The 18,240-nt window shown below is 39.8% G+C and overlaps 1 protein-coding gene across 2 annotated transcripts in view; it reads left to right on the forward strand.

The window, feature by feature from the left end:
- Positions 1 to 1,279: 1,279 nt before the first annotated feature.
- The window catches only part of Unc5c (unc-5 netrin receptor C), a 346,547-nt gene continuing 329,586 nt past the window's right edge, over positions 1,280 to 18,240 (forward strand). The window contains exon 1 of one of the 2 annotated variants that reach the window (XM_051194505.1): positions 1,280 to 2,114. In XM_051194505.1, the coding sequence (XP_051050462.1) occupies positions 1,991 to 2,114 (124 nt within the window). In that variant the 5' untranslated portion in view covers positions 1,280 to 1,990. The remainder of the gene's footprint in view (positions 2,115 to 18,240) is intronic. The other variant, XM_051194512.1, reaches the window with a different exon arrangement.

Raw genomic sequence — 18,240 nt, forward strand, 5'->3', positions numbered from 1 at the left:
TGAAAATCTTTGTGGATTGATCCTCCATCTGGCCGAAGCACATGATTGTGACCTCTTACCTAAATATGGCGATGTGGCCACGTGGGGGAAGATAAAGAAAATTAAGCGGTTTAAAAGTGGCAGGCAGAGTCTCCATGGAAATAAAGAGGGCCTAATTTTGTCAGTGTCCCTCCCAAGAGTGACATTTCCAAGTCTATAAAATGCATCCGAAGCATACACAATTGGGTAGAGGTTTCAAAGAAACGGGGCAGGCAAAATCATGAGGCATTAGCAAAAGCTCTAGAAGAATATTTCAGAAAAAGAAACCAAGACATGCAAAAGTTACCTGGCCTGCTCACCTCAAGGGATTTATGAATATGGTTTAAGTTAGACTTGAAATTCACATTTTCTCTCCCACTCTTTCCTTCCTGTCCACTCCAGTGCCAGTATGTGTGTTTACAAGTGGCTTTCCACTTTGGGCTCAACTATTACATGCTAAAGTGTTAATTTTGAAATGCATTAATCTTAGAAATGGGATTTTCTAACAACGCTATCTTGTGGAGCATAACTGGTGTGTTCATACATTTGCCTTCCTTTTGTCTAGACTGGCCTTATTTTGCTCATTTATGCTTTATCCTCCTTTATCCTTACATCAGGAATTCACCACCTAACTACCCCAGCCCCCAGATATTTCTGAACTGTTGCAGATTTAGTCCTCACTCGCAGCTGTTAGGAATTTCGAGATTAATTCACAGGTTCCAAAATCTTGTTTAGTATCTTCAGATTTCTTCTGCCTCTTTTCTGGGAGTTTCTTTTGGTATTGCCTCAACACCCTTTACATGCTCAATCTCAGCAGCCACCAAGAACAGGCAAAGGAAAGCAGTGCCAGTGCGGAGGGAGTTTCCATTGATTTTTAGTTTTTGTTCCGCCGCAAATAGGTCACAGGCTCGCAGAGCATGAAACAGCGTGACTGGCGCTGACAACCCAAAGATAGTGGAGCTGGACCACCGCAAACGCATCTTGCCTGCCTTCCCATCTCTGAGAATAAGTTCCAGCCCGCCTCCGGCTTAATCAAGCACAACTCCCCAAATCCTAGCGCGAGTGCAGTCCTGGGGCGTCTGGCTGAGGCTCGGCCGGCTCCGGGACACTGCCAGGCTGTGGGTTGAGCTCCGCTGGACGGGGCCAAGTGGCCTGAGGCGCGCCCGCAGTGCTGGCGGAGCAGGAGTCTGGCGCCCGGCTGGAGGCTGCGCTGGCCCTGGCCATGGTAGCATCTGCTTCCAGGGGTCCCTTGTCAGCGTTGGTACGAGTGAGCGCGTGAACCCAGAGGACTCCACCTTCCACGCGAGGCGTGGATCTCACTCCATCCTCGCTTACATAAGGCGGGCGGGGGAGCGCGCTCCCGCCTCTGCTCCCCCCCTTTCCGCGCGGAGTGGGGCCGCGCCCTCCACGCCTCCTCTGCGAGCGCCTCCCAGGACCCCCGCTCGCCCCACTCCAGGAGGCGACTGTCGCCGGACCGTCGGGGGGGGGGTGGAGGCGGGCGGCAGCCGGGGCGTCTCTCTCAGGCACTGGAGCTCAAGGATAGGAGCCAGGAGCATCCCGCCCGCTCGCCTCTCCTCCCACTCTCGCCACCTCCCCTCCCCGGCGCCTGTGCGATCCCCCCGGGCTCGGGAACCAGAGAGCAGCGCCCGCTCGGCTGGTGGCGGAGCTGCGGGAGCGGCCGTGGTGGCCGCGCTGCGCCTCCCTGCATTTCCCGAGTAGGGGCAGAGCACTCGCCGGCGGGAGACGTCAGTGGCTAGGCACAGGGACGAGGGACCTTCAAACTCCTCCTCGGAGGCTCTTCTCCACCCCCTTTGGCCCCTGCCCTTGGAGAAAGTGGAGTGTGGCGCTCCGGCTGCTGTTATTTCTCAGGACTGCCTGGCGGTGGCCGGATTCAGCCTCCTGCCCGGCGGGGCTCTCTGCTGTTCGCGCGTCTCCCGGTGGCGTTCCCCTTCCTCGCACACCTCTGCCGACGATGAGGAAAGGTCTGCGGGCGACAGCGGCCCGCTGCGGACTGGGACTAGGATACTTGCTGCAGATGCTTGTGTTACCTGCCCTGGCCCTGCTCAGCGCCAGCAGCACCGGCTCGGCCGCTCAAGGTAAGGGGGTCCACCGGGCGCGGCGGTCACCTCCCTTTGCTTCTTCTGCCTACCCTCTTTTCCGCCTCTCTGTCTTCCTGGTGATCCTAGCTTCCTCGTCTGCCTAGTTGCCCTCAGTGGAAACCACTTTAAATCCCACTTTCCCAACTAGTTAAGAAACAGATGTTCAGTCTTAGCTGCGGAGATGGGTGAGGATGGACCCCGGGTGGGAAAGTGTAGCCACCGCCTCTTTGCCTGGGGCATCCTGGGGTGTCTTTTGCACTTTCAGCTCCACACTCGCACGTTGTTGAGCACTGTACACATGGTGGTTTCCAAAGGATCTGGATCGGGGCTGGTGGTGGTGTGGTGTGTCATATATGCACCCCGATATGCACTGTGTGCAGACTGCCCGCTGTGTGCGATGGCTGGCATTGCAAGATCGTCCCGCATCTCAGCTAAGGAAGTGTGTCCATTACCGCCAAGGACCTACAGGCACGGGGGCCCCCAGACTGCTGGTGGGGAGCTATGGAGATGTTCAGTTCGCCCAGAAAGGGCAGGCTCTGGATGTGCCTGCCTCTCCACTGGCAACCTCTCCGTGTCCCGCTCCTTGAAAAACTTGAAACCCACCACCCTGGTGGAAGACTTTAGTTGTCCCAGCCAAGTCTGCAACTCCCCGGGGAAGGGGCACTGCTAACCAGTTTATAACTGACATTTTAACGCATGTGAACCTTGAAGTAAGTGTGTGATATCCTGAGCAAAGCAGGGCTAGGAGGACCGTGATCCAGAGTTGGGAACGTGGAAAGGCAGATGGAAGGCACATAGACCAAGAGTCATCCTGGTGGCAGGCGCGGGGTGGCATAGGCGGAGGGGGTGGGGGGTCCCTTCTTGCTCATTTCCTTTTAGGGGGTGGTGCATCTCCCAGCGTTTCGATCTGAAAGGGGATAAAAGAAAGACAGAGAACGAAGGTAGATTGCCCTTTCCTGGTACATCTCAGGTCATCTAGGCATCTAACCAAAGCCCAGTTTCCACCCGAATTCTTCACCCATTTAAATAAAATGTATGTATGTATTTATGTTTGTTGTTTATTTAAGCTTAGTAGCCACGAGATAACAGAGTTTTGAGGCAGCGATTGAGAAGCAGTTCAGAGATCGTACACACACACACACACACACACACACACACACACACACACACACACACACCTGGTTTGTTTCACTTCTTTTATGAATTTGGAGATCTAGGGAGCCCAAGCCATAACCCTGACTCCTCCAATGATGATGTTTCATAGACTGTTTTTTCCCCAACTGCAGACTTCATCTCCTAAAATTTCAAGGCACTGGTGCAGGAAGAGGGTGATGAAGGTGGAAGGGAGCCAGCCCCGAGGCAAGGCAGGGGCTCAAGAAGAGGTGTCATTAGCAAGGCAGTGTGAATCTGAAACAGCTACTTAGGGAGTGCATTTTTCCTGCTCCATGACTAAGTGGCCATGCTCCTTCCCTTTTGGACTGATGCCTCCCATCCTCGTGGGTGACTGCTGCTTTCTTATGCACACCCCAGAGTACATCTGACCGTTTTTCAAGGAACTGTGTTGGAAAGCCCATGGTTCTTGAAATTGGTCAGAAGTTCTCGGGACTCTAACCAGGAATGTTTACGAGAGGATCTTAAGGGACACTCACTAAGCAGGAATGCTTACTGGAGGATCTTAGGAAGCCCAAGTGAGCAACCTGATGAACGGTTCTGGAATCAGCTATGTGAAGCTTGCTGGAACTCCTTGTCATTGTTGGGTGCACAAAGGACTAAGCCATTGGGGTTGAGGGGAAGGGTAAAGGATTGGTTTAGGAAAGGGCAAGTTAAAGTCCCCAAAGATGCCAAAAGGAGGCAGGATCCCTGCGGAGAGCTTACAACAGCCAAATTAAAAAGACTGGGTAGGAGAAGAATCGATTGAGATAATCAAACAGGGGACTGTAAGTGGATTAATATTGAAAGAAGAGAGCAGAGGCTAAAAGGAAAGGGGCTAGGGCTACTCGTTGCTTCTTGCACTTTTTCTTCCTCTACAGCAAGCAAGGCAAAGGCTGAGGATTAATTTTGATCTTAGCAAAAGAAAGGCATGTTCAGGTTGGGCAGCGTTTGTGCAGTATTTTTGGTGTGTTGTTTTCTCCATTTACTTTGGTTCAGGGAGAATAACATTTCCTCTCCCCCCCCCCCTTCAAATCATGTGGTCTGAGATGCAGGACTTCTACTTTTATCTTTGTTATCCTCCATGTTCCAGAGCACCAGCCCTTCCTGTGTTATCCCTGAGACATCAAAGGAAGTGTAAAGCACAGAAATCTGCTATCAGCTACTGTCCCTGTGGCTGCTACTCATTAGCCAGGCCTGTTTACTACTGACCTGCTGTTAACACTTTCTTTTCAAGTCTTTCACTGTAAGATGGTCTGGTAGGCAGCCTCCTATTTCCTCCACTGTCTCCTTTCTCTTCACTTTGCACTGGAGCTCCCACCCATACCCTCAAGGTGCCATTTGTTTGTCCTGATGCCTTGCTGACACCAGTGGACTATTTTTATGAATGGAAGTACATATGCAATTTGAACATGGACAGTCATTCAGTACTTTACAATATGAAGGTTTTTTAAACTGTTGGAGCAGTACTGTGAAAATACATTTTGAAAAAAAATGTGTGTGTGTGTGTATATATATATATATATATATATATATATATATATATTAGTTGAAAACAGTCCAGAAAGGGAGGGCATGTTTAAGATAGAACAGAGAGAGTATTATTTGTGAGCCAATGAGTTTTGCAACTGTGGTTTAAAGACAGACAGCAGTCATTTTAAACAGGTCCTTGGGAAATTCTCTAAGCTGTAGGCAACAACTTTCCCCTCACTGCATGTGCTCTAATTGTTTCATTGAGAATTGCTGGGAAAGCTTCACACCAGGGAATTGTCAGAGCTCCTGACTTCCAAGAACGAAAGATTTTTTTACTAGGAAGAGCAAGGCCTGTGTGTGTGTGTGTGTGTGTGTGTGTGTGTGTGTGTGTGTGTGTGTATGTGTGTGTGTTCATTTATTATGCCACTCTTACACAGATGTGTCACCTACTAATGTTGTGTGGTTTGTTCTGACACTTCCAAATTCATACCAGAAAATGACTGGACATACATGCCAGGGATAATTCTCATAGCACTATTGGACTTTGTGTTCCAACAAGTAACACACTTCTCTCAGAGTGGAGGAAAGAACACTTTCAGGATTTAATGAATGTTGTTGTGCTGCAAAGTAACAGTGGACTATTATGAAAACTGGATTTGAACATTATTTTCTCATATATTGCTCAATTGGGGGGAGGGGAATTCATGTATTCACTTTGGAGATTTACAGTAAGGAAAAACAGCAAGTTGGCCTTTGTTAGGCAAGTAACCCCATGTGTTCTAATTTAGAGAGTGATTAAAAGCCTCCAGAGAACAAGCTTTCAAAGCACATACTTTTATAAAAAAAATGAGGACTCATGGAGGAATGTAGTGGTATGCTTCTTTAAGACTCCCACTGAAGGAGGCTGAGGCATACCGATTGTAAGTTCAAAGCCAGCCTGCACAACAAAGCCAGACTCTGTCAATGAAACAAAAGAAATTGTTACATATAACAAACATCCTAGTTAAGCACAGAAGGATCATTTAAAGTGTCTGTCTTTGTACCTTGGGAACAGGTCATCATTAGAATTCATACCAATATATTTTAAACAATCCCTACAAGGATATAAGGTAGGCATGAGCTATATTAACCTAACCCTCTTTGCTTATTGAGGATTACTGTTGAGACTTAAATATAACTACCCTGTAATGAGTCCAGTATCAATAGGAAGAATGTCCTCCTTTAGGCCTTAACTGCACATAGTACTTTTCTGATTTGGGTCATGGCTTTGCTGGAGCAGCAGAGGGAGTCACATTCAGAAGAAACTCACAGGACAAACCCAGAAGCACAAGTGGCTGTAGCCATTTCTGGGAGATGTCCTGTATAGAACTCCTATAGTTCTAGCCTAGACTCCAGCCTTGATGTTTCAGCCTACATCACATTTAGTTGACCCTTGTGTTTGAGGCAGTTAAAACAAATCTGTTCCATTACCTATGCACTAAACAATTGAACAGAGTATTAGGAGTGAAGTTCCTAACGAATAAGTGTTTTGTGCTGCTATTATGTCCTGAACTGTTTTACTTATTGGAGGCTTAGACTTGAACAAACTATTTTCAACCTCAAAAATAAATAAATAAATAATAAAATGAAAAAGGGCCTGTCTGTACATAGCTTCTGAGCCATAGCAGTGGGTGCAGATAGGAGGCCAGGTCTCTGCCATAAGTGATGGTGGGGCCAGGTCCAACATTATTTTACATAGAGGATTAATGGTAATGATTTGGTTGTGAGTAGCAGGGAAGAAACACTCACTCGGGGTAGAGTCAATCCAGACATATACTCTCATTCCTTCTTGCCCCCTCCTCCATGGTAACTGTGAAATCACGATCCATCCACCTCCATCACCGCCCCAATCCCATCATTGGGATTACAGCTGCCCAGCAATATGCTTACCTTGGAAGTGGGGTTTTCTTGAAGATTGCATTTCAAAAGTATTACTTGTATTCAGATCCACCCACCTTTTTGTAATGGGGATTGACTTTGGGTCCTTGTAAATGCTATAAAATGAAGGTGTAGCCTCATCCCTATTTACTTAGAGTCAGTGTGTATTTTGTTGGGCTTTGGGAAGGGGGAAGCTAAGAAGTACTAATATTGTGCCCCTGTAATTTTAGTTAGCACAATCCCTCATAACATATTTCCTAGCTGTGTGACCATGCTTAAGTTAATTAACTTTTCAGTGCCTTGGTTTGTTCACATGTAAAGTGAGAAAATATATACTATAGGTTATACTAGGGATGGATTTCTATATGTAAATCAACTAGAGCATAGCTCACAGAAATTATGACAATTTCTTAGTTTCCAACTTTGTAAAACACAGAAAAAAGTGAGACAAGTGTACCAGTACTTCAACTTACTCAAACTTTATTTGAATTTTTCCATTTACTTACTTGTAATTGCAGCAAACTTATATGGTAAACAATCATTGCTTTCTTTGTATGTTACTCTCTGACCAAGTTTTAAGACAAAACTAAAGATTTCAAGGGCTTTTATGTTTATTTTACTTAGAGTTAGGATAAACACATATCTCCCACAACACTGTCATTGTGTTTTAAATTATTGATAGTGATGTTCTGTACTTAACCCCAAACATCTTATCTTCTCTCTGTTCTCTTTCATTTCCTCTTCATCTCTCTCTCTCTCTCTCTCTCTCTCTCTCTCTCTCTCTCTCTCTCTGCCTCTTTTCTCTCTTCCTCTCTTAAATCTCTTCATCAAAAACATCTTGGATCTCTGTGTGGACTTCTTTATTTCATTGTTTACTTGTATTTATTATTGCTTTTATTTGTGAAGGAGGACTCCATGTATCTGAGACCTTTTATGTAGATATTAGTCAGTTCCAAGATATTTTAAATAGAAAATCAGTGACAGTTTTGTGCTACTTGACTGAAGTACATTTTCAGAAGTAATTTTAAAATGTTATCATTTTCTTATTTGTAATTTGTAAGAAAAATGTTGTAGCCTATAGTTTTGCTTGTTGTAGTTTGTCTTAAAACTTACAGAGTATTAATACATACAATTATGTACAAGAATATGTACTCCCAGAATTAGAAGTATTGAATGTGTGTATCCTCTCTACCAATTTTCCTATGTCAAAATGCCTTTGTACGAAAATCTAAAAGGTAAACATACTCTTTATAAGAAAAATATTGGAAAATATCAAAGTACAATTTAAGAATTCATTGAGAAATTTTGGCTTGCATTTGCAATGTGTGTCTTTTCTCATTCTGAGCACTGCTGTCCCCACAAAGTTATACAATGAAGTTCTGACATACACAAAGAATGTACTAGAGCTTAGGCACTTAAACAGACCTGTCCTTCTTCATGTAGTGCTGAAGTCCTCCTGTGACATAAATTAAACTGGAGTTATAATTTAGAAAGCCAGCTACAGCTTTGAATGTGCCTAACATGCAGATATTTGTCCTCACATCAGTATACCTTTTATTAGTGAGAATAGTAACTCATAAGTGCTTTGTGTTGCAAAGTGAAGCATGACCTCTGAAAACTACAATGTTTGGAGAATATCCTCTTCTACTTACACAGCACACTGAGTCTTACTTTCCCATGGAAGAGAAAGGGAACAAGGTGAACCTTCATCATATTGACAATGCCTGTTGAAGTTCCTGTTTCAAATGCTAGGGAAAACATAATCCTATGAACATATGATATTGATTAATCAAATTTAACTCCAGAGTTACAATCCTTATTTATTTTAAAATGTTGTGAGGATAGAGGGTTTTATCTTCATTAATCATTGTGTCATGTGGCTCCTATGGCTATTTTCATTTCTCAGCAATTATGAGAGCAGTAAAAAGGCCTTGTAAGATCAGCACATACTATCTTTTTGTCCTGCTACAGATGCTAAACAGAAACTCCATCATATTTCACAAGTTTATTGACAATTGCTAACATTTCTCAATGTCTTAATTGATTATTTAATTATGAACTACTTGAAATTAAGTATAATAGATTGTGTTCTATTATTTCTTTATTAAATTCTTATATAGCAAGGATGATTTAAATAAAAATAGATTGTGCTTATGTATTAAAATGTTTCTGAACATTAACCTAAATATGTTCAGGAACATAAATGTAGGTCTTTGTTTCTCCTAGCTCATGAAAAGTAAGGTGGGTATAAAAATTATAACAGTACTATAAAATAATAATACAAATGTTTAGAAGTATACACTTTGTGAAGAATATTTATCATGCAAAATTAATTCATAAGATACATTCTCACAGAAAAAGGAAGTTTTGTACAATGTGTTAGGTTGCATGATGTAACATTTCTGATCATTGGCAAAGAAAATTCAAATGTAAAATTAAAATTAGAGGGAGGAGTTTTTGATCATTGTTCTGTCTGTAAATTTGCAAGTTTGTTACTTGTCCTTATATATTTTAAATCCTTATGATCCTTTTTTTGAACACCAGTAACTCGAAGTTTCATTTTGAAGAACTATGAAATTAAACAGATGGGCAATTTTTTGACAGAAGCTCAAAATGGTTGTCAGTGACCATAGGACTTTTAACTATTTTGTGGGGTTTGAGGCCTGTCTTATCTCTAATCTAAGCCAAACAAACCTAAATTACCCACTCAACAAAAACTTGAATACAGGATAAAGGAGTAAATTCCAGTAACTGGACTTCAGAGATTATGTGTATTCCACACATGTTTATTCTGTTTGCCTTTTGATCAAAAAGAAAGTGATACTTTGTATCTCCTTTGAGTAAAGACTGTGCAAAATATACACATTGTGGCCACCCAGTGGAAAGACTCAAGTTTAGCAAGTAGCAATGCTGAATCAATCTAAGTAAAACAGCAACTATGTTGCCTCTCTTAATCCTTGGTGGTTTTCTTCATTCCGAGTCCCTAAAATGTTGAGAGACTGGAAATTAAAACTTGATTATGGACTCAACACAAGTTTGAAGGAAAATGACACTTGCCCCTCACCCATAGACCTTGGAAAACAGGAACTCAGTTCTGTTACTGCTTTCAGGAGTGGAGGGAAATGATGTGTTTGTGTTAGGATTCATTATTAATTCTATCTGAAAAAGAGGTCTTAGATTGATTTCTTCTCATATTATTGAAGAAGTTTATGACATAAAATTTTCATGTAAATTGTGTCTTAGTTGTTTTGCTCTGAAGGTCTCTCTGGGGAGATGGCTCAGTGATTAAGAACACTAGCTGGCATTCCAGATGACCTGGGTTCAATTCCTAGCACCCACATAGTGGCTCACAACCATCTATAATGAGATTGGGCCTGCAGGGATACATGCAGGCAGAACACTGTATATATGATAAATAAATAAATCTTTAAAACAAAATAAAAGTTCTTCCTGCATCTTTCATGTACCTATCTGAGTAGGACATGCTTGGCTTGGAATTGGATGAGTGCTATTCTGAGACCCATCAGTATTTTTTAGGAAATGTGTCACTTATCTTGAGCTACCTTGTTAAACATTGCCATTGACAACAATGCACTGTTGTTTACTAAGGCTCACCTGCTTGGAAGAAATCTGATAGCATTATGCTCAAATTATGTGGGAATTCTTAGGGACAATTGTCTCTAAAAATGAATTTGCTTAAGTGGAGCTGACTTAATATAATTATAGTACATTTAGAGAATGTTATCACTGTCTGCATCTCCAAGCTGAGCTAAATGTTTATTTTCATACCACTACTACACATGTATCTATCTATAAATAATGAAAATGACCACAGTGAAACAGTTACCACTTCCTTGCAATACCAAGATTAAGAAAACTAGAATGATGGCTGGGAAAAGTGGTATCTGTAGGCCTGACTTCCCAATTGCAAAGGGGAGTGATTTTTTTTGATTTTTTATAAATCAAGTGAAAAACATGTGTGCCATTTCTCTGGAATTAAATAACTAATTTTCTAGGATGATATTTTCATGCAGGGATTTTAATGCAATGATTAAATTATAAGGAGTAGATAAATACAGTTTCATTATTTCCTATCAATGTGTCTTTGGGAGTATGTATAACAATAGGAGTATGCATTATGTATGTGTATCATGTTTTGATGGTTTAGAAGGGAGCATATATTTTTTAAAGAGATTTGGCAATTACCCTATGATGGGAGATGTCATTCTGTATACATAATATCAAATACAGAGTCTCTGTGCGTTATTTGGGGCTGGTGCGGTGGAGGGACAAGACCAGCGGCAGCAGGCAGAAAACACCAAACACCTTACAACCCTATAAAAAGAAACCTGTCAAATAAATGCTTTAATACAAAAATTTATATTACACTTTTATGCAAAAACTTGCCTTGGCAAATTGATGAGTCGTTTTATTGTGTGATGCAAAGATACACCTGTCTCACTGATAGCAACAAGTTGTCTCCTGATACCAAGTGATGTCTTACTTTCCATAACCTATGGCAAACATATGCAGAACTTCTGTTTGTTTGTTTTCCCATAGTCTTAGTGTGAACCCTCATTCACTGACTGAAGTTGAGTGTCTATGCTTAGTAGAGTATCTGTTTCTAAGCAGACAGAGAGAACTACCTTTACACAGTCCTGAATCTTTCTGACTTATCTAAGAGAGTCAGTGTTGTTCTGAAAGTGCTGGACATGAAGTGATTTTATACATGATCCCATTGAAGGCAAGGTCAGCTGAGCTTCATTCCTGGCCACAGTCCAGGAGTGTTTATCTCACCCTTGCCAAAAAAGAATTGTGAATAATTTTCTTGGCCTCCCATAGTTGCTGCCTTAGTTGCTTTATCTTTGGTGTGATCACAATATCCAATGAAACTTTTATTTAAATGGACAAAGTTAGCTGTGCAGGAGAAAGAGTTGTCATAATGGAAAAATGCTACAGACATAGAAACACATGCTTTGTTTTATACCAAGTAAAGTAGTAAATACTTATAGACACATCCAAATATCACTTTGTAGTGGCTATTAGCATACATACAATTTCAAAATTTGGAAATTTTGAACTGGAATTTTAAAAGTATACAGATTCTAGGACAGATAACTAGGTTAGATACTCTATCTCACATCCATCTTTCATGATTGACATGGGGTGTTCATAGCAAAATACATAGTATATTGTGAAAACGGACAAAGTAGCTATTATTCCTCATGAAGTTTTGTGATTACAAGTCTAAAAGTTAATGGGAAAGGTTGTCTGTTAAATGCTGACTTGCAAAGTTAAAAAGAGGATCTGAAAGATAAGAGCAGACTCCAGAGTCCTTGGGTTTATTTAGCATTCAGTGACAGTCACTAAGTTAGGGAAAGGAATGTTCAAACAACACACTTGAGGAAAAGTGATTTTTATAGAAAGGAACCATTTCTGCTAATAGCCAGTAACTGCACATAACCCCGCTGACATTAAAAGTCCATTAGCTAAGCCCAGTTTAAATACCAGCTGATGCCGTGTCAGCTAAATGTATGCTGGCATGTTTTCATAGAATGCAGTAATAGCAGTTCTATATTTTCTTTCTAAAACTATGTACATTAAGTAAAACAAATGCCATCTGATAGTAGTAGCAGGGCTGCTGCTAAAGAGACAGAGATTTGTGATGAAGCAAAAGTAGCAGTCCATATAACAAGAAGATACTATGTGGCAGGGAAGGCTTTAAAGGGAGCTTTGAAAGAGATCATCTGGAGTAGTTTAAGCTGACATTGTAAAGCAGTTGTTGCCATAGGAGCCCACATTCACAGAAGCAGAAGCAGGCCCCAGAAGTTCATTTAAAGTAAAGAAAAAAATCTTTCTGCTATTAGCTACAATGTTTATTTTTCCATATACTTCCAAACCACAGGAAGCCCATCCATAACTGGTTGTGTGTGTAAGTGGGGAGGAGAGTGAGGGCCTGGAAGGAGAACAAGCAAACGCACAGGTATAATTTAACACACTAATATTTATAGATGATCCCTGGGGCAATATTTTTAAAGGCATGCAATATGTGTGTGCTGTCTGCAATGAAAGTGGAGGTTGAAATGTTCGTACCAACCTTCCATCAAATTCCTTAAATATATTTTTTTCACCTTTAGAAAAATCTCTTCCAGACATTTTAGTCGTTTGAAAGACAAACATTGGATACTGTCAATTATTGTGTATCTGAAAGTGTGCTCTAAGCCAGTGTTCTGCAACTGTGACACAATTGTGGTGCTGGACAGGGCTGTTCAGTCATCTGATGTGAGCTGAAAACTGGGCAGTAATTAATCAGCAGCTGTCATGCTCACACCACGCTAAAGTACTAGGAGACCTCCCCACCCACCTCCCCCTCCCCTATTATCGGGCCATTAGCAACAGCAAGCATAAGTCAGGAGGGTGGAGTCCAAGTCAGCACATGACCCCAGTCACATGTGCACAAGCTCTCTGAACATCTTCTTGTTGTTTATTTGAATTCTTATCCTATTTTCCTACCTTCAGAATTCTGTTCTCTGACCAAATGTCACATCCCTTACTTACTTGTACTTTGAAATTAAGTATTCTTTTTAACATGATAAAAAGTAAAGCAGTACATAAACCCTGTATTTCTTGTAAAGAATAATAACAAAAAAATAAAAACCCACACTTTAACCATGGCAGATATTTTCCATTCGTGTGAATAGGTTCTTACACAAGCATTTCTTAATGAAACCAAGAGATTCTCTTTAGTGTTGCTAATTATTTTAATTCATCACAGGATACTGTAAATCTTCATTTTGAATGAATTTTGTGAGCTTACATGGTCAGCGTTTATGCAGTTAAATTACTAACTAAAATCCAATTTACTGACATATTATATGAAGGACTTGGTGAATAATCTTGTCTTTAGTGTATAATATAGATATTAATAACAGATGGGAATATGCCTGTCTACAAACAAGTGAACTTTGATTTTTAATTTTTAACCTATTTTTAAAGACTAAAACATCTTTTAAAATGTGTATTTCCATACATTTTTCCTTTTGTAGTGCTTGAAATTTAATTCTATTGTGAATTGAAAGAGAATGTCATTTTGAAAAGCTGCATAATAAATGTGTAGTCATCTACAAACTTGTATTATGAAATTGAATTATGCTGAAAAAATAACGAGATGAACCTAGATTGATTGAAATTGGACAGTTATTACATTAGTTTAAAACATTTTTTTAAAGTAATTCTCTGCTATGAAACAGATTTACTTTTTTTGGAATGTACTTCTTTTGGTATGAATTATATTTTTCAAAAAAAAAGAGGTAAACACATTCCACTTAAATATGCTTATTTATGCTTCATTCACATAAGTGAATGGCTTGTGCTCTCTCTCATATATATATATATATATATATATATATATATATGTATGTATGTATGTAAGTATGTATATTTCCTTGCCTACCAGGAAATTAAAAACCTACTTATGTCATGTCTGTGTACACCTATGAATGTGGGCCTACATCTGTGTGTTTGAATTAGATAATTTTCTAGTTGAAGAAAACTATGGAGTATAACAAAATTGTTTAAAAATTATTTGTATATATGAATTGTATGTCATGTATATATGACATTGTATGTCATGTGACATCTTGCACTGCAAATATTGTCATTATGCCTGTGATTCCCTTGGCAAAGATGAATAAAGTGTGCTGAACTTTTGTGTCTAGCAATTGTGTAGAAGTACAAAATCTTATTTTCGCTTCACGCTGGGAATAAAAGATAAGAATAATTGTATTATTGATGTCGTAAAATTGTAAGGAGGATTGGAGTTATGAAAAGTGAAGAACTGAGGACAGTTCTTGGCAGAAGACAAGCACTTAATGCACTTTAGTATTTGATATTGCTGTTGCTATTTTATTCTTATTATAAATGTTTACACTATGTAAAAGTTTTCATTTGGCATTGCTAAATTTCTACTCCAAGAATGAGAGGACTGTGCTCAGTAGGGATTAATAACAAATGGAGGAACAGCTTATGAACCAACAAAAAATGTTTTTATTAAAGATTCATATTTAAAAGAAACTGGTACATTTTAAAAGTCAAAATGTATACCAAATTATGATATTTTATATTACAACACTTTGGAAAGTAACAAATTTTCTTCAATGTGAGTTTTAAAGGACAAAATTCTTTTTATTTTATGAATATGTATGTTTGCTGTCTGTGTGTATACATGCCCATAGAAGCCAGCAAATGGTATATGATCCTGGAAAAGGCATGTCACTCAGTTGTGAGTCATGTATGTGCTGGGAATCAAACCCTAGTCCTCTGCAAGATCTACAAGTGCTCTTGGCCATTCAGCTATCTCTCTAGCCCTGGTGACATTTTTATTTTTTTGGTTGCAAGTTCTGAATCTAAAATATATTTCAACAAAACTAGCATTTGATAACTTTAGGTGAAAAACACCCATTTATTCTTTTTAAATTATATATTGCTGTGTTTGTAGAATAGAAGTAAAAGATTAAGAAAAATTAATTATCAAACTCTACTTTTTGGCTAATATTTAAATGATTTCTAAAGGGATTGAAACAATTAACCTTTTTCATTATGTCAAAAGTTTTAACATTGCAAAGCATTTACTGTTTCTACTATGAAAGCAAAAATTAATTAAACTGAAATTTCCAAGCAAGGCCAGAGTTCTTCATATGCTCAGGGTATATATTAAGATAAACTCCAAAAAGAGAAAGGAAATTAATTAGAAACCCAAACTCTTCAGTGTATCTGCATGTATAGTGTGTGTGGTGGGGGGGGGGCGTGTCTAGGCTTACACTGGATCTGGCCTACACTTCATTTAATTAAATATTTTAAGTGGATTCGTGAAGAGGCCAACGAAGCTCTGCAGTTTCTCATCAGCATCCATGTGCAACTTGTGTTCTGTAAGAATGAAAAAGAACATTTGCAAAGATTATAGTCCTGTGTGTAAAAATGTTCCCAGTGTGCAGTTATAAAAGGAAAATTTATGGCTGGTTAGTAATGACTGTATTTTGAGAGAAGTATGGGCAAAGGAGAAGTTTCCCAGTTCCAAACAATATCTACCATTGTATTTTATGACTCACTGTGACATTTGATACTTCTGTTCTTTTGTTTTATATCCTCTGAAATGCTTCATTATAACATTTAAACAAGACACAACATAAAAACCACTTTTTCAAAATATGTCCACTTGATAAGCTCATAACCAAAGAGCACATCATAAATTACTGAAGCTCTGGACCTTTTGGCAACCATGTTGTGATAGATACAAGGTGAACAAGGACTTCACATTCTTCACACTAGAACAACATACATATGGGGCAGAGCTCTGAATGTAGTTTGTGTTATACAAACATATGATTTAATGTCCATTAATTTTTTAACCCTACACTGTGATGTGGGATACAACCCTGTCCTCCCCTAGTTTCCCTAAGTTATATCCTAAGAAACATCACTTTTTGAAAGTGTAATGACCTCTCCATAATTATGAAAGCTCTTATCTTCACAGATCTTATATCCTGTTAAAAGAAGCAGCAGAAGCAATCTGGCATGTTTTTGATGATTGATTGTCCTGTTTATTTGGGGTTTATCACTACATATAACATTTAGTTTGTGTAGTTGTCTTGGAGGATTTCCAGGGGTAAAAAACAATGACTGAGTGATGAGCCTGTCCTTTTTATTCCTTCTAGCATATACCTGTGTTGTCTCACTAAAGTAAAATCAAGCTTCTCAGTGTTGATGTTTTAAACACCAAGCTGCCTTACAGAACTGTCAGTAGGCAATTGCCAAAGACTTTTGTTTTATTTTTATTTTTTAGTTGACATAAACATTTCCTAGAATATATGATTTGCTGTTATTTTATTAAAGAGGCAGAGAAGCCTTTCAGAAAGCCATGTTATAGAAACCAGAAATTATTTCTTACAGTTCTATATAATTATATGCTAACAAAATCTTCAATATACTCAAGTGTTTAATGGTGTTGTATTAGGAAAGCTGCATTGCACTGACACGAGGAAGAAGAGAATTTTCTTGGCCATTTCCTTGACCTACAATTTGAAGTCAGGTAAATGGAGCACCATATGCACAGCTCTTTCTCTTCCAATGCTTGCCTATATGGAAGATCCCAACTACACATGTCTGGCAGGAGTATTTGTGCTTATATATCCTACTGTAGTGGGATAATCCTACTTAACTCCTACAAAGTTTTTCTTGTGGTTATAGTCTTCCCACACCAGGTCCTTGCTTCGGGTTAGGCTTTTGTGGTTCCAGTAGGACAGCCAGCCCCCACCCCCATCCACTCCAAGCTTTGTAGAAAGCTACTGGCTTAGAACCCATCTTCTCTTTTTTTCCTTCCTTAGCCATTCATTTCCCATGCTCCATCCTTTCCTCTGGGATGCTCACACGTTCATTAGATTAAGTAGTTCACCCTTTGGTAAAATGACCTCTCATGCTCATCTGGACTGCTCTTCTCTTCCTGTGTTCCCAGCTATATGTCAGCATGGTATTTGGTCCCTAGTCACCTTGTTGCCTTTAAATGACATAATTGCAGTTTATACCATCTTTATTTGAATGGTACTGAATGCACTCATGTTTATTGCATAAATACCAGAGTGTGGCTTTTTTGGACAACCAATTATGACAGAATCAGCTTCTCTCGTTGTCTCCTGATTTAAGAGTTCCTGGATCAAGTGAAGAAAATGTAACTCTCTAAATGGAAACCCAAGCAGACTGAAGAGTAAGTTTCCACCATCCACTAGGTACTGAATGTTTTAGTGATGATCTCAAATGCTCAGGTGCTGAAGGCACATGCCCAGTAATACAATTTTTAAGAAATAGGACCCATTGGATTACTGGTTATGTGTTCTAGGAATTCTATTTTCTCTTTTCTGTTCTTTTCTCTTTCTGGTCATCATGAAGCAAATAGGTTTGCCTCACCCTTGCATTCCCAACAACCAACCACGTATTGCCTTGTTAAATATACCAAAATAGCAACATGGCTACCTGACTGAAATCTTGGAAAATATAAGTAAAAATATTGCGGTTTAATAAAGATCAGCATAAACAAATAGGCCAAATAGATGTTTATTCAGGGAGAAATAACCTACAACCTAGACAGATGAACACCAACAAGTTCCACCAGATGCTCTTCTCTCTGTGTCCTGCCAACAAGAGAGCATTCCCCTGCTCCTCCTCAGACCTCCTTCCACAGGTCACTTCCGCCCCTGGCTCCACCCCCAATGGGCGTGGTTAGTGCCCCAGAAGTAGACAAAGTGAATATCCCACTACATAAAAACAACTTTTCTTTCTTTAAGTCAATTATCTCAGATATTCTGCCACAGTCGCAGAAAACTAAAAGCTAACCACAAGGTCAGTTTTCTTCACCTTAGAAATTTATTCCCATTGCATTTTTTGTCCTACAGGTCATGACTCTTTAGTGATGAACTTTGATTCTATAGTAGTATATGAAACAAATAAGCCGTAAATAATTATATACAAGCACTTAGAGGACAATTAGACCCCCCACTGTCACAGCCAGTCTACTGAAACAGAACTTGGGGCT

This window comes from Phodopus roborovskii, unplaced genomic scaffold (assembly GCF_943737965.1).
Source record: "Phodopus roborovskii unplaced genomic scaffold, PHOROB, whole genome shotgun sequence".
Classification (NCBI taxonomy): domain Eukaryota; kingdom Metazoa; phylum Chordata; class Mammalia; order Rodentia; family Cricetidae; genus Phodopus; species Phodopus roborovskii.